At 43.8% G+C, this 22,528-nt stretch overlaps 3 protein-coding genes across 5 annotated transcripts; 1 reads left to right on the forward strand and 2 right to left on the reverse strand.

The window, feature by feature from the left end:
- Window positions 1-5: 5 nt before the first annotated feature.
- LOC115134368 (tubulin beta-4B chain-like) lies at window positions 6-3,505 on the forward strand. The gene is made up of 4 exons (XM_029668254.2): window positions 6-189; window positions 496-604; window positions 2,133-2,243; window positions 2,338-3,505. The coding sequence occupies exons 1-4, from the start codon at window positions 133-135 to the stop codon at window positions 3,396-3,398; spliced, it is 1,338 nt and encodes a 445-aa protein (XP_029524114.1). The 5' UTR covers window positions 6-132; the 3' UTR covers window positions 3,399-3,505.
- On the reverse strand, window positions 3,441-15,547 carry retreg2 (reticulophagy regulator family member 2). Its single transcript, XM_029668205.2, has 9 exons — window positions 15,170-15,547; window positions 14,416-14,519; window positions 14,111-14,141; window positions 13,273-13,402; window positions 12,687-12,771; window positions 11,973-12,110; window positions 9,628-9,716; window positions 8,564-8,699; window positions 3,441-6,512 (listed from the first exon to the last, which is right to left on the reverse strand). The coding sequence occupies exons 1-9, from the start codon at window positions 15,415-15,417 to the stop codon at window positions 5,731-5,733; spliced, it is 1,743 nt and encodes a 580-aa protein (XP_029524065.2). The 5' UTR covers window positions 15,418-15,547; the 3' UTR covers window positions 3,441-5,730.
- A 414-nt stretch (window positions 15,548-15,961) lies between these two features.
- LOC115134348 (5'-AMP-activated protein kinase subunit gamma-3-like) lies at window positions 15,962-20,815 on the reverse strand. 3 transcript variants are annotated; one of them, XM_065026019.1, is made up of 11 exons: window positions 20,689-20,810; window positions 20,394-20,433; window positions 20,126-20,226; window positions 19,610-19,668; window positions 19,136-19,181; window positions 18,568-19,017; window positions 18,264-18,441; window positions 18,082-18,119; window positions 17,791-17,938; window positions 17,002-17,089; window positions 15,962-16,203 (listed from the first exon to the last, which is right to left on the reverse strand). In XM_065026019.1, the coding sequence occupies exons 6-9, from the start codon at window positions 18,610-18,612 to the stop codon at window positions 17,798-17,800; spliced, it is 402 nt and encodes a 133-aa protein (XP_064882091.1). In that variant the 5' UTR covers window positions 18,613-19,017; window positions 19,136-19,181; window positions 19,610-19,668; window positions 20,126-20,226; window positions 20,394-20,433; window positions 20,689-20,810; the 3' UTR covers window positions 15,962-16,203; window positions 17,002-17,089; window positions 17,791-17,797. The 3 variants fall into 3 exon arrangements, with proteins under 3 accessions (XP_064882091.1, XP_064882083.1, XP_064882098.1); XM_065026011.1 differs by having other exon boundaries at window positions 20,385-20,433; XM_065026026.1 differs by lacking the exons at window positions 18,082-18,119; window positions 19,610-19,668 and adding an exon at window positions 19,669-19,771 and having other exon boundaries at window positions 20,385-20,433; window positions 20,689-20,815.
- Between the last annotated feature and the right edge of the window lie 1,713 nt (window positions 20,816-22,528).

Below are 22,528 nucleotides of genomic sequence, written 5' to 3' on the forward strand. Positions count from 1 at the left end.
TTTCTTTTCCCTCTCTTTCAACGGCTCGCTCGACTTTAGACGCTTAGAAAAAAGGCGCGCAGTAAACATTACAGTTATTGTCAGGTGTTTACAAGTGATCTTTATTCATTTACACGTCGACTCGATTTTAACATGAGGGAGATTGTTCATCTACAGGCCGGTCAATGTGGAAATCAGATCGGTGCCAAGGTAAGGGCACTTTTTAAATTTAAATGTATCGCAAACGCAGTTGCATTTTTCAAAGTAACTAACGTTAGCGTTCGTGAGCTAGCTTTGTGTCGCTAGCCTGCTCATAAGTTAAGTCCAAACTAAAGTATTTGCGATTTGTTAGTTAGCAAGCTAACGCTAGATGTGGTTATCTGAAATGTGTGGTTGATATGAAGAGTAAATTCGTTCAATTGTCGATGGCTGCCTAAATTTAGCTTGCTAGCTATAATGCTATGAGTAACTTTTACCCGCTGACGTGCCACTAACCACTCCATCATACTTTTGCAGTTTTGGGAGGTCATCAGTGATGAGCATGGAATAGACCCAACTGGCACTTACCATGGAGATAGCGATCTGCAGCTTGAGAGAATCAATGTGTACTACAATGAGGCAACAGGTAACTAACTGGAAATGATCCTCTATGTACATAGGTAGCTAGCTAAATTGTGACATTTTGATTAAATATAAAACATTAAGTTGCTAGTTGAAGTGATTTTAAAGTGTATTTACGCAGGTAGTAGTGTCAAGTATTCAAAAAATTATGCTGTGTTCTCTTTAACTAACACATTGTCACACTGTGTGATGTTAACAAATTAAAATATTGATATCAACCGGTCCAGATTGTAGGATATGCTTCTGTTCTCTAGTCACATTCTGCAATTGGCTTGCAATCAACTGCAGCAGTTTATTTTATATTTTGATCTGGGCATGTGCCAGCAGCTCAAGCCTCTGTATATGCGCCAGTGAAGTGAGTTCAGAAAAACAAAGTATGCATCTTAGAAATAGTTTTCACATAAACCTTATGTCCAAACTCAGAATAATCTGAGCCTGATTTCAGACCTTTCATGTAAAAAAGATGAGGGAAATTGTTCTTGCACAGCATGTAGGCTGAATGTTTAAATTGAACTATTATATTAATCTAATTATTCACAATAATTGTATTATTGTGTGCATACTCAGTGCCAACCGTGTTCCTGTTGGTCAATCACCAGGATCGGCTCATAACACCAGCCACACACACTACACGATAAAGACCCAAAAATTCAGACACTGCTAGAACTTTGTCAGACCGTACAAAGCGGTACTTAAAATAGTGGAAGCCGTAGGAAGTGCAACTTTATCCATCTCAATGTGTATTCGGTAGGCCACGCTTTGAAAAACTACAAACCTCAGATGTCCCATTTCCTGGTTGGATTTTTCTCAGGTTTTCACCTGCCATATGAGTTGTTATACTCACAGACATCATTCAAACATTTTTAGAAACTTCAAGGTGTTTTCTATCCAATACTACTAACAATAAGCATATATTAGCATCTGGGACAGTAGGAGGCAGTTCACTCTGGGCACGGTATTCATCCAAAAGTGAAAATGCTGCCCCCTATCCCAAAAAGGTTAACCAGATTTCCAGATAACCATAATATCGAAGTTAACTTGGAGTCACGCAACATGGTGTGTGGTCTCCGACTCAGAGAAACAATGCTGTTTTAGGCTACAGATGAGATCTTGATGCTCCTTTCCAATAAAGAGGGTCTAATTCTGGTGACTTGATGCTTGACTGCAGTTTGACAAATATTCTCACTCTTATCCATAAATCTCATCATGTAGACTAGCCTACCCACACTGTATCTGCAAGTTGTTGGCTAGAGAGCATGTACAAAGACCAGAGTAGGAACATTTGCTATTTAATGCAACAGTTTGACTAAACTACCGGTAGAGTTGAAAATGCGATGGAAACACATGGAACTCTTTTTTTTTTTGTATATGAAAACTTAAGTGAAAAAGTAAACGTTTTTGTGCACTGTTATCACACAGATTTTTATCCGCAACAAGTCAGTTTGGTGAAAATGTACCACTGGTGGGTAAACGCGCATAAATCTGTCACAAATTAGCTACTGACCCATAATGTGTATGTTCATTTATTTCAGGTGGCAAGTATGTTCCTCGTGCCATTCTAGTTGATCTGGAGCCTGGCACGATGGACTCTGTCCGCTCGGGACCATTTGGCCAAATATTCAGACCGGACAACTTTGTCTTTGGTGAGCAAATGCTTTGAAATTGCAAATTCATTTCACATTACCATAGTAATATGCCTAGCCTACATCTCATTGCGTTACTTTTTGTTGTTTAAAGGACAGAGTGGTGCGGGTAACAACTGGGCAAAGGGCCATTACACTGAGGGAGCAGAGCTGGTAGACTCTGTCCTGGATGTGGTGAGAAAGGAAGCTGAGAGCTGTGACTGTCTTCAGGGTTTCCAGCTCACCCACTCCCTTGGAGGCGGCACGGGCTCTGGCATGGGTACCCTGTTGATTAGCAAGATCCGTGAGGAGTACCCTGACCGCATCATGAACACCTTCAGTGTGGTGCCCTCTCCCAAAGTGTCAGACACCGTGGTGGAGCCCTACAATGCCACCCTGTCTGTGCATCAGCTCGTGGAGAACACTGATGAGACTTATTGCATTGACAACGAGGCCTTGTACGACATCTGCTTTCGCACCCTGAAGCTGACGACTCCCACTTACGGGGACCTCAACCACCTGGTGTCAGCCACCATGAGTGGTGTCACCACCTGCCTGCGCTTCCCCGGCCAGCTCAATGCCGACCTACGTAAGCTAGCTGTCAACATGGTCCCATTCCCCCGCCTGCATTTCTTCATGCCAGGCTTTGCCCCCCTCACCAGCAGGGGTAGCCAGCAGTACAGAGCGCTGACGGTGCCCGAACTCACCCAGCAGATGTTCGATGCCAAGAACATGATGGCCGCTTGCGACCCCCGCCATGGCCGTTACCTCACCGTGGCCGCCATCTTCCGTGGCCGCATGTCCATGAAGGAGGTGGACGAGCAGATGCTGAACGTGCAGAACAAGAACAGCAGCTACTTCGTCGAATGGATCCCCAACAATGTCAAGACCGCAGTCTGCGACATCCCACCCCGCGGACTCAAGATGGCCGCTACCTTCATCGGGAACAGCACGGCCATCCAGGAGCTGTTTAAGCGCATCTCTGAGCAGTTTACAGCCATGTTCCGCCGCAAGGCCTTCCTGCACTGGTACACCGGAGAGGGCATGGACGAGATGGAGTTCACCGAGGCCGAGAGCAACATGAACGACCTGGTGTCTGAGTACCAGCAGTACCAGGATGCCACCGCCGAGGAGGAGGGCGAGTTTGAAGAGGAGGGAGAGGAGGATATGGGTTAGATGGATAAAAGGGATTTAAATCAATTTCAACTGCAGTCCATCCCTTGTTTCAGTTCGTTCTTTTATTCTCTTTCATTGCACAAAGAGCTACTGTCAGTGTTTAAGCTCTTGTAATTGCAATAAATCTTATCATTTTCAAAACTTGTTTGCGTTATTTTGTAGATGTAAAATATCAAATTGACGAGTAGTTTCTGAAAAACAGGAGACAAGATACATTTCTTTACAATAGTACATTTCTTGTTAAGTGCCTTTATAGATCAAGAAGCAGTAAAAGCATAAGCAAACATTTCTATAACACATTTGTTAATGTCTTTTTATAGTTGGTTACAGTGGGATTATAGTAAAACAAATGACCTTTTAGTGTTCTAGAAATTCTATTTAAGCTGCAACATACAAATTGCATGCTTGCTACAAGTCCAAGATCTTGCTCCCTCCAAGTTGCATTTTTAATGCTTGGTTTTCACATGCAATGTTAAATTGCTCTCATTTTGAGGGAAACCTTTTACAGAAGTGCTTGGAAGGCATTGGCCAGGAAAAAGGTTGGTCTATATTACAATACAGTGCACAGGGACAACTTGGGTTGGGGAACTTTAGGCTAGACATTGGTGGATGCCATTTTCTACCTCACATTAATTTGCATCTACATATTAGTTTCTATGTGCAACGGTATCTTCCATTGCGCAAACTAAAGTACATCCCACTCTTGAGATTCAGATCAGATAGGCACACTCGCAATAAAGCTGTCCTAGTTAAGTTGGTTGAGCCGAATTCCCACTAGTAACCAATTTATTAAATGAAGAATTCCCATCATTGTTACATAGGACCTAGGGAACATACCTTTTTGACAGATAATGCAATGCATGTATTCCTATTACTTTCAATCATTTGTCATAGCGAATGGCAGTTGTATGTGGGATTGCCATGACAAAACCTGCATTATGAACCTTCAGATGTTAGGTACCTAGTCTCTAGACAGACTGGTTGCCTCCCACAGTATTACAAATGTTTTGCCCGAGGTCTGGGATTTCCAAGAGTATTAAGCACCCAGAACATTTGCAAGTTGTACACATATTAAGCAATTGGTGGTGGTGAAGTAGCACTTGCATTCGTTTTCAACCATTACAGAATACAACTAACAAAATATAGACCTTTGAGATGTTGACAATGAGCAATTGAAAAGGTTGTCAGCATACCACAGTAAGTATGTTTTGTATGGGTAAAGATGTTCTTTTACCATCACCTGGTTTGGGGATTTAAAAAAAATACACACAAATTCAAAGATCTATTGTAAATTGTTTGAGATTTCACAATTTCTCTGAGTGTGGAACTTACTTGAAGGGCTTGCTGGTCATTAAATTGCCTTCAATAAAACTCCCAAACATACGTATTTGTGCCTACAATGTCCAATACACCCTAAATGTAATTTTAATAGACAGTTAAAATAGATGGCATAACTCCTTTGTGTATGGCTAATAACTACAGACTAAGTTTTGTTTGGGAGATTTCACAATTGAGTGCTGAACTTTCTTGAGGGGTTGCTGGTTAATAAACTGCCTTCAATGAAACTCCCAAACGTACGTATTTGTGCCTACATGAGAACGTGTGTTTCGCTAATGATCTAAATCCAATGCAGATTGTAGAATCAATTTGGGTTACTGACCATAGAGAATCTTTATTACTTTCAAATTCCCATATGACGACAATAGATTTCCATTAAACTGACCATTAAATAAAAATAATTTATCATATATATTAATATAATCAAAACAAAAACCTTTTCTTTTCTCTCAAAGAATGCATCTACATATAATCTGTTAATAATTTCCTTCAAGAAGGGTGGCTGTGGATCTGGACCCATTGCAGATTGTGCTGTAATGTACCCAACTCCATTTGGCATTACAAGATACAGCAGAAACAAATCTGGGACGAGGTTCCACCAAACCCTTCTCCTGCCACCCAAACATATTACTAGTAGCTCCCAAATCTCAGATGGCTTGTTCCCTTGGTTAAAAGCAATAAAAACCTGTCAAACACAGGTACCATCAAGCCTCAAGAAACAAGTTGAATCCCAAATGGTACCCTATTCCAGCTATAGTGCACTACTTTTGACCAGAGCCCTATGGGCCCTGGTAAAAAGTAGGGCACTATAAAGGGAATAGAGTGCCATTTGGACTCAACCACAGTGATCGTGTGGAGGCAGAATTAACCACAGTGATCTCAATCACTAACCAACTGCCACTAACCACAGACACTTTGATAAGTGTACATATATATCTGTATAATCTATATCTACGTAAAACAAAACAGTAGGGTATGAGCGGTGATGAGGACGCTAGAAGGATTCCGGTTGGTGCGTCGGAGATGGGTGTGTGTCTGCGGGAGAGGCCACTCCCACTACTCCCTGTCCATCAGGACTGAGAAGACCCAGCAGACCCTCGTCCATCTGCTCCAGTTCACTTTGGTCCAGAAGCTCAAAGTCCTCGTCCTCGATCGGTACAAACATGTCGTCCGGCATCTCCTCGGCACTCCTCTCAGACTCCGCAGCGACCACATCCTGGTCCTTTTCTGCCTCCTCTGTCTCGGCGACAGGGGCGGGGGGGCTTTCCAGGGCGCTGGGGGGCATGTCGGTGGGCAGGAAATCTGTGATGGATGGGACCTTACTTGCCTCGGTGGAGCGTAGCAGGGCCGACAGTGTGTTCTGTACCACGGTGGAGATTGCAGTGTTCACAATCTCCTCACTCAGGGCTTCCAGTGACTGCCTTGGGGCCTGGGATTCCCCTTCCCCCCCATGCACCACCACCTCCGCTCTCCCAGCACCCAGCAGTGGTCCCTGGTCCCCACCTGGCGGCCGTCCATGTCCGTTGAAGTGTGTGTTGACAAAGTGGAGCGGGGAGGCCAGGTGCTGGATGAGGAGGCTGGCAGGGCTCATGGGCTCCCCCTCCGAGGGCTCTCTTCCCCCAGCCGCAGCCCCGTCCCCTCGGCCCTGACCGGGGCCATGCAATGGGAAGTGGAGGAGGCTGTGCTCGATGGGGAACTCGTCAATCGAGGGGAATTCAGGTAGGTCCCGTAGGAAGGCCTCCTCTGGGTCACTGTGCACACTCTGCTGGTCCAGGTCTAAACAGTCAAAGGAGAGAGAGAGAGAGAGGATGGGGTTAAAGGTAGTCAGCAATGCATGAAGTAAATTGCAATATTGGGTTGACTTCTAAGAATGTGAATCGCAAGGCTGAACTTCTCTGCCGTTTTGGTCCAGCTGCTGTCACATTGAAGCAGCTTAAAGCTCGCCTGCACATGGCAAGATATTTTTTGCGAGTGAATATCTACAATATCCTGCTTGTGGTAACGCCATGTCGCTGAGTAGCCGTTTAATATGCAGTGAAAATGTCATTCTGATATATAGTGACTGAGGAAGGAGTCAACAGCATACAGTTGAAGTCTGAAGTTAACATACACCTTAGCCAAATACATTTAAACTCAGTTTCTCACAATTCCTGACATTTAATCCTAGTAAAAAAAAATCCCTGTTTTAGGTCAGTTAGGATCACCACTGCATTTTAAGAATGTGAAACGTCAGAATAATAGTAGAGAAAATTATTTACATTCAATTAGTATTTGGTAGCATTGCCTTTAAATTGTTTAACTTGGGTCAAACGTTCTGGGTAGCCTTCCACAAGCTTCCCACAATAAATTGGGTGAATTTTGGCCCATTCCTCCTGACAGAGCTGGTGTAACTGAGTCAGGTTTGTATGCATCCTTGCTCACACACACTTTTTCAGTCCTACCCACAAATGTTCTATAGGATTGAGGTCAGGGCTTTGCGATGGCCACTCCAATACCTTGACTTTGTTGTCCTTAAGCCATTTTGCCACAACTTTGAAAGTATGCTTAGGGTCATTGTCCATTTGGAAGACCCCTTTGCGACCAAGCTTTAACTTCCTGACTGATGTCTTGAGATGTTGCTTCAATATATCCACATCATTTTCCATCCTCATGAAGCCATCTATTTTGTGAAGGACACCAGTCCCTCCTGCAGCAACGCACCCCCACAACATGATGCTCCAAATCCCCATGCTTAGAGGCACTGAGTTTGAAGGTAGGCCTTGAAATACATCCACAGGTACACCACCTCCAATTGACTCAAATTATGTCAATTAGCCTATCAGAAGCTTCTAAAGCCATGACATAATCCAAGCTGTTTAAAGGCACAGTCAATTTAGTGAATGTAAACTTCTGACCCACTGGAATTGTGATACAGTGAAATAATCGGTCTGTAAACAATTGTTGGAAAAATTACTTGTGTCATGCACAAAGTAGATGTCCTAACCGACTTGCCAAAACTATAGTTTGTTAACAAGAAATTTGTGGAGTGGTTGAAAAACGAGTTTTAATGACTCCAACCTAAGTGTATGTAAACTTCCGACTTCAACTGTATGTCTAACATCGGGTTATATGCTAGGGACGGGCATTTGAAATGGCTTCACGATTAGAATAATATAGATTTTTCAGATAGTCTAAATACATGTTTTAAAGAGTATTATTTTTTAAACTTCAATGGAGACCTGCTTGCTTAACTTGAGAGCCGGTGCACTGCGCTCTGCTTGGACGGGTGGGGGAGGGACGATAGGGGAGCAGGGGCCGGTGTGTGTGACAGTCTGTGTGTGGGGCATGGAGGAGGGGGAGAGAGAGAGAAAGTTGGCAAACCGACAAGCTAGTTAGACACTTGTTGCTGCCATAGGTTATCTATCATACCATCTGCTAGTGTCCGTCTTGACTGCATCTAATCTTTGTAAAGAAACTAGCTACAGTAGCCAGTTAAATTAGCCAGCTAACTAGCTAAAGTAGCAAGGCTTATTGAGGCATCCTTGTGTACAACAACTCCATTCATATGAAACAACAGCCTACCAGTTGGTTGATCATTGTAGCCCAATTCCATTTTGCATTGAATAGAAATCTCCCACTTCACTTGCTATACACATGGAGCCTCTGACTGTGGTGCGGCTTTGATTGACCGACAATAATAACACGCTAGGCGAGCATTTGTTTTAAACGGGGCAAAACATTTTTGCTTCGGTTTGCACTAATGAACACACACCATTCCTTTTCTTTTGAATCCAAGTTGCACAAGACAGATACTTTGGAGGAAGGGCCTGCTGTGCTTGGGTACCTACCTTCACAGACGTCTGTGAGCTGTGGGGTGGTAGCTCTGGATACGGAAAACCCCCCACTCTCCAAAATGGATGCTTCCTCGTCAGACAGCTCCGAGTCAGTGATGGCCATTGCCAGGGCGGTGGTCTTTGCATCCACCTGACCAATGACAGCACCATTGTTCTTTAGTGAAAGGCTCTCGACAGAACCCATTCTAGAGCCCAATCAGGTTATTACAAAGTCAAGCCATAATATTTTCTTATCCTCTCAATTGTGAGGAAATGTCAACAATCAAACATGAATTAAACCACATTCTGTAAAAAACTGAAACTAATATTTTGCCTTTCATTGAGGGGAATATCTTGGTTGAGTACAAATAATCTCTCATTCCTCCTGAAGTGTACGCTTGTTCTATTCCAGACATATTTAAAAGCATTAGATTTATAGGCATGGGCTAGAGGGAGTTTCCATTAACGTTAATTTCCTTTCAAATCCATAAGGGGAAGTGAACATGTGTATATTGCTAGGGAAAAAGGAAAGATTATTGGGATGCAACACGTGTCTAATTTTGAATCAGCCAAACCATTGAATCAGCTAAATTATTTGACAAGTCTCATGGAATGTAGGCTGCTAATGTAGGTTGAATGATAGAACAGCTATTTCAATGTTAAAATGTTATGGGATGCATTTTCTCCATTGTTTTTGGTGGTAGGCCACTCTGGTAAGACTATATTATGCTAAAATAGCCATAGTAGTGTACTTGGCCACTGTTAAAAAACTAACTTAAAGCATGTACAGCCTCAGTGTTCACAGTAAATGCGCACTGGAAGTTGCACAGAATTTTCACAACATTCAAGTTTGCGCTCAGCAGACCTGAAATTTGCTCAGTGACAACATTTGAGGGAACATTGCCCCCAACCCTAATTCTAACCTTAACCCCCTAGAAATAGCCTTTCTCCCTTGTGGGGGCCGACAAAATGTCCCCAGTTGGTCCAATTTTTGTTCTGGCCCTCACAAGTATAGGTAAATATGTCCATACAAACAACACACGACCCTAGTGTAAGATGGCAGACGGCGTGGTGCTTACCAGTGGGGCAAAGCAGGATAGCTCCTCCTCGCTCTCGCTCTCTGTCTCAGCCCTGGGCTCATCCCCTTCCTCCACCTCCTTCTTCACCTCTGCAACACACACACAGTTTAAAATGTAACTGGAGGATCCAATAAGTTGATTTTAAGACATTCAAATGTCACTTGGCGTACAATTTAATACAAATTGAGGTCTGCACGCGCCACACCAGCTAATATTCTTCACCAGAAATGAGCCCATGTTGGCAACAGTCGTATTTTTAGGGCTGTCTCTTTCAAAGGTGGCTCATTATCAGGCAGGTGTGCTCTTTCAGCAACGAGCCTGACGAATGTAGTAGTTTAGTGGCTACTGGCTAGACTAGATGGCTAAAGCATGGGGTTGCCCATCTGCATTTGTTAGGCTACCCCAATGGGCTAATCATTAACTAAGTCTCCAGAATTTTAGCTTTGATTTCAACACCAGCTTAGTATATTGATACTCAATACCATAATGATTCAAAAAATGCCTTACAAAAGGTCAAATATACAGCACTGTTACTATATAAAACACATGGTCAACCAGAGAAAGGCAACTGGGCGTGCAGGCTTTTGAGTCAGCACTGTTCAACACACCCAAGTCAGCTTAACAAGGTCGCTTTGTAGAATCTGGTTTGTTAGAGTGGGGCTGGGACAAATGTCTAGACACACAGTAGCTCTTCTGGAGGTATTATGCTTTGACAGACTACAACCAAAAAGGTGAAGAAAATAACTCCCTCGTGAAATGAATCAGGTATCAAATGGTTTGAGCTAAGGTAGCTAAGTGGGAGGGCTCTAGACGGACTTTCCAGTGGCAAGTAAAGAAGTACGCCATTTCATCTAACATATTCATGGAGTGCATGATGGATATTTTGATGTGCAATTTTTCAAAATGGGATCCAGAATAATTAGATATGTTTTTTGTCTCTTTTTATGGTGAATGTTCCTGTATATTTGCATATTGGCCTTGGTGATCGACTATGCTACATCATTTACCAACTGAGGAAGTGGGAACTCAAAACACATTAGCTAGATTGCTAAATCTAAATATGATATTGTTTCTTTAGCCATGCAATTGATCTAACAGTAATTGTAATGTCCTACAAAAACGTTTCATTGGTAGCCTACTTGATGCATTCATCGCAAATGGTGCACTCCGCTCCGTTGGCGAATCATCTCAATTTACATCCTGCGTTTGTAAAGTGGTTTTTCCCCTCCTTTAGATTGACAGTTCCAAAATAATTGTTCCTCAAATAAAGCTGACTCTTAACAGTAACAGTAGTTGTTGGAAAAACTGTCTTTCACGCAATTATATTTCGAAATGTAGCTCAACTTGCAGTATGCTTGCACTGAATACACAGAATACATCTCTCCCTTCCCCTTGTGTGCAAAGAGGGGAGCGGGAGTGAGAGCCAGCAGCGAAACAGGGACAGGACAGATACTTTCATTGCAGGAAGCAGGTTAATCAAATAATGGTTTTAGACCCCCCACCCCCAATAAAAATAAATCAGCAGGACTGTTGTGTAGCCTAATCAAAGAAATTACAAACATAAGCAAAATTGCTTCAGTACAAGGAGGGCGTCTGTAATTTTCGGTTTATCGTCCCAGCTCTAGTTAGGGTTGTCTATCAAATGGCATAGGCTACCTTGGCTCTCTCTGGCAACGATGTGACTCACGGAGGCGAACTTGTGGATAGGTCTTGAAAGAGTATTATTTGAAGTTCAATTGTGTTTGTTTTTCCCGCGGTGGCAAAAATGAAGCAGCTGCACAATATAACGGAAACACTGTAGTCATCTCTGTTGCATTTTTTAAAGTCCTTTAAAAGCACAATTTAAGACCTTTTAGGATCCGTGGAAACCCCAAATCCTTACATGTCTGAAAATAAACGGGTTCGGGTTCTGAGAATAGGAAATATATTTATTAATGTCACTGATGGAGTTCTGAGGTTTAGAGGGTCTACACCAGAAGTTAAGGGTTATAGGAGGAAGGTATACAATGTGTGCAATTAAGCTTGGAATGTGTTGAGTGCAGGGATCGATTACACATCCTACAGATGTGTAGGAGGAGACTCCGCCTATGAGGATCGGTTAAATATCAGTGCTTGTGTGAAAATGTTTTTGTCTGAATGCAGCTAGATTGACCCTCTGGGCAGAATAAACTTGGTTAAGCTTTCATCATGTCTGTTGAGTGTTTTACTCTGGGAATTAGAATCTAACACCAGGCAACCCTGACGTTCAGTGTTCACAGCCAGAGAGGGGACCTGGTGACGTGAATGGCGGAGGGCACACACACCAAACACACACACACACACACACAAACACACAGTAAACTCACTCCTCTTATCATGCTTGTGGTGCTGCGTGTCTCCCTTCATACTGTAGTCCAGTTTCATCAGGATGGGCTCCAGGCCCGTGTACATCCGCTGGATCAGCTCGTGGTACACCACCAGAGGCCACACCAACACACTCAGCGCTGGGCACAGGACAAAAAAACAACCCTAACGTGGCACTTCAATGGCTTTTGACTCACCATGACAAGCGCAGCATCCGAAATGGCACCCTTTTGCCTACATAGTGCACTACGTTTGATCAGAGCCCATAGCGTTCTTGTCAAAAGTAGTGCACTATATAGGGAATAGGGTGCCATTTAGAATGCACTCAATCTTCAGTGTAAACCAGAGAAAGGGATATATTCAGGGTCGTATTCATTAGTGAACACCGTAGCAAAACATTTTGCAACGGAAACCATTTACTCCAAACGCTACAACGTTGCAAATGTCTGGCTACTGTGTGCACTATTGACTACGACCCTGGAATACTGAGCTTCACAAATGGCCAAATCACAATACATTTCTAGGTTGGGGAATGGCAACACTATAAATGGTGGTATGAAGGTTGCATTTAGAAGTTATTGGCAATAACTTTGGTTGGCAATTGTTATGCAGTAGCACTGCTTTTCTTACAGACAACCACACCCATTGGCATACTGGTTGGTTGGCTGCCTTTGTGAAAAAAAAGGGAAAAGGATTGAAAACGCAAGGCAGCTCACCGATGATATAGGATATCATGATTCCTGGTACGTAGTGTCCCACCACAGCGAGCACAGAACAACCAGAGCACATCATGGCACAGAACTGGAGGGAGAAAAGAGACGCAGTGCCATTAAACCTGCAAGTTGGCTGAAACTAGAGTAGGGGAGGGACGACTACTTCAGCATCAGCAAATACCTCTTCAGATCAGAGGAGGATGGTGGGAGGAGCTATCGGAGGAGGCTCGTTGTAATGGCTGGAATGGGATTCATGCAACGGTATAACATATGGAAATCACGTTTTACTACGTTCCATAAATTCCATTCCAGCCATTAATGAACTCGTCCTCCTACAACTCCTCCCACCAGCCTTAATCCTTCAGATATACAAAAAAATATGCAACTCAAGCAATTTAATGTTTTGATAAACCATGACTGAGGCACTTAACAACAATATGGTAATTTAGCCGTTGCTTTAATACACTTCAACCTACAGATACCAAATGACACAATCAGTACATGTGGCCAACGTGGGAATCGAACCCACAACCCCGATGTTGGAGGCAATGAGCTCTAACCCACTGGGCCGCCATCAAACCCAACATACCTTTCCGTGGTTCTGCCTTTTGTACTGCAGCATCTCCTGGACGTAGAGGCAGCAGTAGAGGTAGCTCTCCACCAGGTGGTGGCTGAGCTCTGGAATGCTGAGGAGCCGGGGTTGCACACTCATGGCCTCTCTGCAGTCAGAGAAAGAGACCGTGGGATGAACAAATGAACACAAGCAGTACTAAGCCAGACCTAAAAAGCTTCAAGCGTCTCAGAGTAGGAGTGCTTATAATAGATAGGGTGAGCCTGATCCTAGATCAGCTCTTCTACTACTCTTTATAAATATGTGCCCTGGTGCTATTGACAGGTACAGAGCACCAAACAAGTAGGGAAAACGCCTGAATAATCACATGAGTCACTATAACAGTAAAGTGCTTGAAGGTGTTATAGGAGCAGGGTGGAGTAGGATGTGTTTAAAGGCCCAGTGCAGTCAAAAATCGTGATTTTCCTGTGTTTTATATACACACGCACATTTCCACACTACGAGGTTGGAATAATACTGTGAAATTGTGCAAATGATGATAATGCCCTTTTAGTATAAGAGCCGTTTGAAAAGACTGCCTGAAATTTCAGCCTATTTTGGTGGGATGGAGTTTTGGCCTTCAATGGTGACATCTCCATGCAGTAAATGATTGAATACACCAATAAGAAACAGTTCCAAACCTCTCTGCCAACAACAATTAATGTTACATTTCCCTCCCCACTCAGACCACTCCCAGACAGTCCTTGCTACATTTTTGTTGATTAATCACATTAAGGTACTTAATTGTTACCCAGAAATGATTTGACACAGATTAAAAACAGCTGCATTGGACCTTTAACTGAGTCAAGAGGTGTACCTTTCCAGTGGGTTGGCCTCAGGATACTGAACTGTAGCAGAGAGAGTAGACAGGAGAGATTTTTTCCATCTAAGTCCAACATCATCAACAATACATTTTAGACTTCATAGAATAGCCTTGGGAATCAAAGTCATCAGAACAATGACATGTAAAATCAAATCTAAATCCACAACATTCAACCATCTTATCAAAGCGTGACCTGTACCAGCATTTCAGACTTCACACTGACCCCAACACACCCCCCTGAGTCAGGGGTGGGTGTTGCAAGAGTAATGCATGCATGCACCTACTATGCACTTACTTACCGGTTGTAAGAGGTAATTTATGCTTCCATCTCTCCAGCTGCATGAGCCCTAGAATGGAAAGACTCAGGAGGAAGAGAGGACGCAGGGACGTCGAAGACAGAAGCCTGTAAAACACACATGAAAACAACCCATGCCATTTTAAAATGTTCCTAGCTATTTGCTAACGTTAAGTAGCCAGCTAGCCACAGGAGTGAATAGACTGTCAGCTAGCCCCCTGTCCTGGTTCAGGACAATACATGAAACAGAACTGTCAATTTGGCCACGTTCAGTTGGTAAACGTTGCAGATATAAATGCCATGAATACAGCCATCATGATTCCTTGGTCTACATGTCGGAGAGGCATGTTTGTTCTACATTTACACATTTCTATCCGAACGCTCCAAAACGTCTTGTTAGCAAGGTAGCTAGATTAGACAGCTGTCAACTAGGTACTGCTATTTCAAAGATAGCTAACTTGTAGCTAATGTACGGTATTTGGCTAAACGTTATTCATTTAATTGATACTAGCAGGGTACATTTTGGCATGCTAAACTACCAACTGACAGCGTTAAATAGGTAATTAGCCACCGAGCTAGCGTCGCTGTCGTCCGAGGGATTATAGATGTCTCGCTGTCATTCAATCTAGCGACACTACAGCAAGTAGCTAGCTGGCGTTACTACTACCAAGCTAAAACAGTCGCGACAGTGCATCTTCCCATTCCAGGGCAACATCACCGATGACATGAGTGATTCTTACTAATGATTTTAGCATTACCAGAACAAGGTGTTCAGCGTGAGCGCAACAAAGATGCTGTAGAGCGGCCTTTCCCAAACAAGCAGCCTCTGCACCCATAACAGCAACAGCTCATATTGCGATAGCCAGCTTTGAAGACGCTCTCGCAGTTGCACAAGCTCAGGGTTCTCGTCCCCACATACTGGCTCTGATCCTCCGGCAGGGAACAGGTCCTCGAGGACGGCAGAGGAAAAAACCGAGGGGCGTCTAGCCTCCTCTCCGCTCGCCATTTTTCCCCCCCACTTTGTTATGTTGTTTTGGTGATCACGGGGTATGGATAGGCGGATAGATCCACGCAGGCCCGTCACTGTTAACCCCCCAAAAAGTAGGACCCCGACGTTACTGCTCGTCACTAGTTACCACAGCCACAATGTCATAAACCCCGCCCATTTCTACTATCGCTCTTCTTCAAATGTGATTTTAAATTTAACCCCAACCACCCTGGTAATCTTATGCCTAACCTTAATTTATGACCAAAGCGGAAAATGTGTTTTTCATTCATTCTTACTATGCAGTCATTTCTTACTTTGTAGCTGTGCTATCTAGTGGACACACAGTTTACTGGATCAGCATGTCACGTGCTTCCTTGTTTACTGCCCTCTTGGTTTTGCGAAAGCAATAGCTATTTACTGACATCTGCTGGATAAAGTGGATACTGCTATCCACTGATTCGTAAAATACAATTCATATTTCTTTCTCCACTTCTTACCCTGAAAAGCTTACATAAAACAGTGAAATCCATTGTGCAAGTCCATTATAAAAAAACAATTAAAATGGATTAGAACATGTTTAATAAAGCACAAATTCAGCGCAACACAAAGTAACACAAACTTACATCATCAATTTGATAAAATGCAACTAAGGACTATTGTGTTTTATTGAACTCAACTGATACAGTTGATTGTTGCGGATTATGTTTCTCTCCACAGCAGTACGATGACATTTTGAAAACGGTCTCCCTTTTCATCCACTTCACATTGTTCTCTAGTGATCTCAGTTTGATTTGCTTGAAATCTCTGGACAAGAAAAAACAACAGTGGAGATGCAATATGATCAAAGATTGGAATGATTATAACCAAAGCATATGATTAAAAAAAGGTTGTGTGCATTATATCAGCATAAATGTAGATAATACGCTCCATTACAGATCCTTGCCATAGACACAAACCAATCTGAAAGATGCAAATGTACAACACGGTTGCATCCCAAATGGCACCCTATTACCTATATATAGTGCACTACTGACCTGAGATAGACTAGTGTCCTGTCCAGGGGCTGTACTTGTCTATCATGCTGCCTCACGCTACAGAAACAGGAGATAGGCTCGTGCTCCTATGAGCTGTTCCGGCTTGCACAAGCCAAGATATTTTTTTAAACTTTTCAACCTGAGCCCTATGGACAATGGTCAAAAGTAGTACACTACATTACACGGGATAGGGTGCCATTTGGCACGCAGATCAAATTGGATATCATCACATCTTTATGCAGATACATCACCACATTCCTCTAGTGCCATACTGTAACTTTAAGCTACAGCTAGTCCATTAGAATGTCAACCACAAAGGCTTGGAATCTTCAAGATTCCACTCCTTCTGAACATCATTGGATTTATCCTGCGCCCCATGCATCAGGCAAGCAGGGAACGATAGGTCAGAGGTCATCATCATCACCCTTTGTGTGTGTGTGCGTGTGTGCCCACTTGCATGTTGGTGCTTCGGGGTTGATACGTGGCTGAAGACAGCCAGTCAGCGTGTCTGACAGCCAGTCAGTGAGCTGGAGGGATTGGGGAGAGGAGAGAAAAAGGGTGTACCTACCTGGGCCGGGGAGGTGGGGCTAGAGGTTGGAGAGAGAGATGATACCCCTGCACACGTCCTCTTTGTCCACCAGGACCAGCCGATGGACCTGAGGGGAAAGGATGGGAACAGGATGAGGAGTGGAAGGGGGGGAGGAGAGGATGGAGAGAGCAATGGGGCAGGATGGGGGGTAAGACGGGGACAGGATGGAGAGAGGATGGAGGGCACGATTGGGAGAGGATGGGGACAGGATGAGGACAGTATGGGGAGAGGATGGATAGTGGATTGGGGCAGGATGGGGTAGAATGGGGAGAAAATTGGTGCAGAATGGGGAGAGGATGGGGCAGGATGGGAGTGTGTGGCAGGAAATGGTTGGCCGTGGTTACACAACAAGGGCGTACCGGTAGTTAAGTAGAGTAGAGCAGAGCAGTAAGAAACAGAGGGCTATAACCTATACAGTCTACAGTTAATACATTGAAATACATAAAAATACTAGTGGCCTAATGTCACAAACTTTCATAACTCTATTTATATTTCATTGTGTGGGCTAATAGAGCGAAATGTTACAGCATGGCATAACCCATTACTTTGATGTATTTTTTAAAACAAACTCATAGGTGGAGTGGAGAGGCAGGGCCACTGTGACAGAGGACATGACCTGGGTCATATTCAGTAGAGCACACCATAGCAGAAATAACACGTGTTTCTAATTGGACACGTTCAGGTAGTCCCTCCCTGTTGCAGTCTGTTGTCTTCCATTTGGTGCCTGATGAACACAACCCTGGGAGGAGAGCAGAGTGGGACACTAACCTCAGCCTTAATGATGCGATCGATGACGGTCTCCAGGGGTCTCGTCAGGGAGGCACTTGACCACGCCCTCGACGAAACAGCAGCGCCGTCGGATGGCCTCCTCATGGTACATGTTCAGGTTGTTGTATGTCTTCTGGGCGGCCAAATTCTGTCTCCGAGAAGAAGAGACGAGGAGAGGAGCGGCGAGAACAATTCAAATGTACACAACGCACCAAACAAAGACACGAAGGACTTGATTTTGTGTAGTTTTCAGGTGAATTAAACTGTAAAGGGCAGTTTTGGGGTACTTAAAATCACATCAAATCTGGAGTAGAGAGCCACCACCTTGCCTTGGTGTAGAAAGGACAGTGAGATACACAGCCTACCTACATCTTACAAGTCAAACTTTATTTTGAAGGGCACCTAAATAAGGACAGACACACATACTGTATGAGTCAGTGTTCGACTTTGAACTAAAGATGAGGTTAACCCACCTTGCTCGTTTACTACGGGCAGTGCGGAGACCCTCCTCTCTACAAACAGAGATAGGGCATCGTAGACTGAGGCCGTCTGCTGGACCGTGGCAATGTTCCGGAATGTCCCGATCCCAACGTCCTGGATCGTCTTCTGCATGAAGCAGGGTTTTGGGACTGTCTCGTTCTGCGTAGAGTACTTTAAAAAAAAAAAAAGGAACACAAGGAATGTAAAAGCAACACAAACAGTTCACAACACCACTGAAATGGATGCCCAAAATGATACGAGCAAAAACACAGACATCTTCAAGTCATGTCGTCTTACAAATATATGGAGAAACTTGAGTGTGTGTGAGAATGTGTAAGACATTTCCGGACACGGGATCGATAACCGGCAATCTGTGGATCTTATACCTCAGTAGGGAATAGATGGCGTCGAAGAGGCTGCAAAGGAGAGGAGGGGAGACTAGTCACTGTGTCAATAGTCACTGTGTCTAACCCTGGAGAGCACAACCAACATCCACTCCTGGGTCATGTTGCAAAAATATTGTGCTACATTGTGCCCTACTGAACACAACCCTGAACAATGCCTGTAATTGACTGAATCCCAGCCTCAATTTCCTTGGTCTATCACTCATTAAAAAAGTTATCAGCAAAAGTAACAACTCAGACAAAGCCAGGTGACAGGAGTTGGTTTGACTGAGAGCTGAGTAGATTCCCCTGGCGTCTGGAGTGATACTGTGAAGACAGTGGGTGGAGTATTGCAGGTGCACATCTGCAGACAGAGAGAAATAATCGGAAGGGAAAGTTACAGAAAGACATGTACGTAAATACCATAGACATAGAACACTGTATCATTTGCCTTCTCTAGCTTTGAAACTTGAATGATTCACCTCGCCAAGTTCCAATTTGATGCCTCTCCAGCTCATTCATTTGAACCTGTGGGAGGGGGGAAACATATTGGACAACTTATATTACGAATGATGTCTGTGTTATTCACACAACCACGATCTTGTCTCCATTGAACACGCTTTTTAGTCCAGGACAAGGCTTAAAGGGATAGTTCATACAAATTACAAAAGGGTTTCCTTACCCTGTAAGCAATTTATGGACAAGGCAAGACAGCAATCCATGCTTTGGTTTTGTTTACCTGGTCACTGTCACCAAAGGCTAACATTTAAGAATTTTGGTCAAAAAATCAATGCTGGTCAATATCCCCGTTATTAGCATTTTTCATGTCCAAATCATCTTAAAGCACGTTTATTGAGCTACAAAATCCATTTCAGACACATTGGGATGATTTGGACATGAAATGTGAAACATTCTTATGCCTGGGATATTGACTTGCATTTGGTTAAAATACACACCAATGGGGACCTGTAGTAATGATGGAGAATGTTGATGAAATCTGTTATAGTCAGCATACCTGTGAGGACAGTAGAGACAGAGAGAGAGCTCTTATCACTATTGGCCTGGACATGGACATGTTTTAGGACAGCAGGAATGAGGGGGCCGCACATAAAATATTGCTGCAGGGAAAAGGGAAAAGGGAAAACTGCTATAATTGTAGCTGTGGTTACAGGAAAGAGGACTTGAAATGTCATACCAAAAGGGACCATGACCTTTCCCTTGGGACGTGGAGGGGGATTAAATATCTGGGTTGAGTTCAGCAGGAAGAATATGTTCTAAAATGGGGAGGCATTACGTGAATTTGTCCAATAAGAACACCGATTCTTGGTTTCCTGTAACCTGTTGTAAGACGTTTTGCTGCGATGTGCCCTACTGAACATGACCCTGGACTCTTTTTCCTTCTTCTTTCTCCCCCTTATTCTGTATTGTTCAGTTTCAACATACAAGTGAGTTACAGGACATTGGACTCTTACTTGTAGTGTTGTGTCAAATATGACCAGTTTACAGCTGGTTGGAATGGTCTCATAGCAGCAATGACTTTTCATGAACTTCATGTACATCTCAGCATTGGCCTCTGAAGTTATGGGGAGGTGGAGTGGGGACAAGGTTATACACACACACACACACACACACAACACACACACACACAGAGACAGTTATAGATCCCCTATACAGCTCATTCCACGAAACAGACACACAAGTGTACATGCACACACAAGCACTGAAGGTTACCTGAATTACCTGCATTCTTCGATTGTTCACGCATCTCTTGAAACGAGATCTAGACCAACAGAAAAATACACCAACAACCTGAATCACTCCATAACACCTTGATAATAGTGCTCTAAAATCTGCTGGAATGAACCTTCGAGGGAAAAACACTCAGGATCAAGGTGAACTAAGCTCTAAACCAAAAACGCTGTTTTTACAATCCAATAGACTTTTTTTACCCCAGCTTTATTCCTAGTAGTCCTAAATGTTTCAGTCCTACACACACTTCTCAAACACAAATCCAGCCAACTGTTCCATGACCTACCTGCCTTATAAGTATTCTCTCTATGAAAGAGTTGGGCACTACGCACCCAACAACAAAACGCTAGGTCCTGCTACACGCAGGCTCCTCTCCCCCTGCCTATCCCACAAACCAGTTGGGTCTATATTAGGAGCAGGAGTCTCAAGTGGTATGCAGAGGGCCAAGGGGATGGGGGCGGGGTTGAGGGGAGAGGCGCAGGCAGAAGAGGGGTGGGTACATTCTTCTCTGACATATTCTGCATAGTTTCTGTGTGGATTTTGGGACGATTACAGTGTGTTGTTGATGTGGTTCCTGAGTTGTGTAAAACATCCTGCCAGGCATTGTAACTGATCTGATATTTTGCACAGAAGCACAGTGTCAGAAATGCTCACGCAGACTAGGACTACATGAGGCACAGCAGTCAAAATGACGTGTTGTGTTGTGATATGGATATGTGCCGAAGTAGAATGCAATAGAGGTGCTGCGTGTTTGGAAAGATGTGCCATGACTCTGGTGATGGGTGCAACAATGTTGACTGTTTTGATTCAGCTGTAATGGCTTCCTGTTCCCATTGGCATTGTCTTGTTCATTATTTGCACAAGCTTGAGGACAGCAGCAATGAAAGGAAATGAGGTGAAGTACACTATGTTGCGCAAAGTTGTTGCTGGGAAAATGTCCTTGATTCCTCACATGCACTCTCCTTCTCAGAACACATTGGAGAAGATTGGGGCTCACATTCACAAAGAGTCTCAGAGTAGGAGGGCTGATCTAGGATCAAGTTTAGCCTTTTAAAATCAAATCAAATCAAATCGTCTGTCACATGCACCGAATACAACCTTACAGTGAAAGGGTTACTTACCAAGCCCTTAACCAACCAATGCTTTAAGAAGTGTAAGAAAAATAAGTGTTAGGTAAAAAAATAGATAAGTAAAACATTTTTTTTTTTTTTAAGTAACAAATAATTAAACCGCAGCAGTAAAATAACAATAGCGAGGCTATATAAAAGGGGTACCGGTACAGAGTCAATGTGCGGGGACACCGGTTAGTCGAGCAAATTGAGGTAATATGTATGAGTTAAAGTGACTATGCATAGATAATAAACAGAGAGTAGCAGCAGCGTAAGAGGGGTCTGGGTAGCCATTTGATTAGCTGTTCAGGAGTCTTATGACTTGGGGGTAGAAGCTGTTTAGAAGCCCTTTCTACCTAGAGTTGGCTCTCCGGTACCGCTTACCCTGTGGTAGCGAGGAGAACAGTCTATGACTATGGTGACTGGAGTCTTTGACAATTTTTAGGGCCTTCCTCCAACACCGCCTGGTATAGAGGTCCTGGATGGCAGGAAGCTTGGCACCAGTGATGTACTAGGCTGTACGCACTACCCTCTGTAGTGCCTTGAGGTCAGAGGCCGAGCAGTTACCATACCTGGCAGTGATGCAACCAGTCAGGATGCTCTCGATGGTGCCGCTGTAGAACCTTTTGAAGATCTGAGGACCCATGCAGAATCTTTTCAGTCTCCTGAGAGGGATTTATCATGCCCTCTTCACAACCGTCTTGGTGTGTTTGGACCATGACAGTTTGTTGGTGATGTGGACACCAAGGAACTTGAAGCTCTCAACCTGCTCCACTACAGCCCCGATGATGAGAATGGGGTCGTGCTCAGTCCATGCAGTCGTGAGTGAAAAGGGAGTAGAGGGGATTGAGCATGCACCCAAGGGGGCCCTGTGTTGAGGATCAGCGTGACGGATGTGTTGTTACCTACCTTTACCACCTGGTGGCGTCCCGTCAGGAAGTCCAGGATCCAGTTGGAGAGGGAGGTGTTTAGTCCCAGGGTCCTTAGCATCTAGATGACAATAAGAGGTGAAACCTG

The sequence above is a fragment of the Oncorhynchus nerka genome, linkage group LG2 (genome assembly GCF_034236695.1).
Source record: "Oncorhynchus nerka isolate Pitt River linkage group LG2, Oner_Uvic_2.0, whole genome shotgun sequence".
NCBI classification, from domain to species: Eukaryota; Metazoa; Chordata; class Actinopteri; order Salmoniformes; family Salmonidae; genus Oncorhynchus; species Oncorhynchus nerka.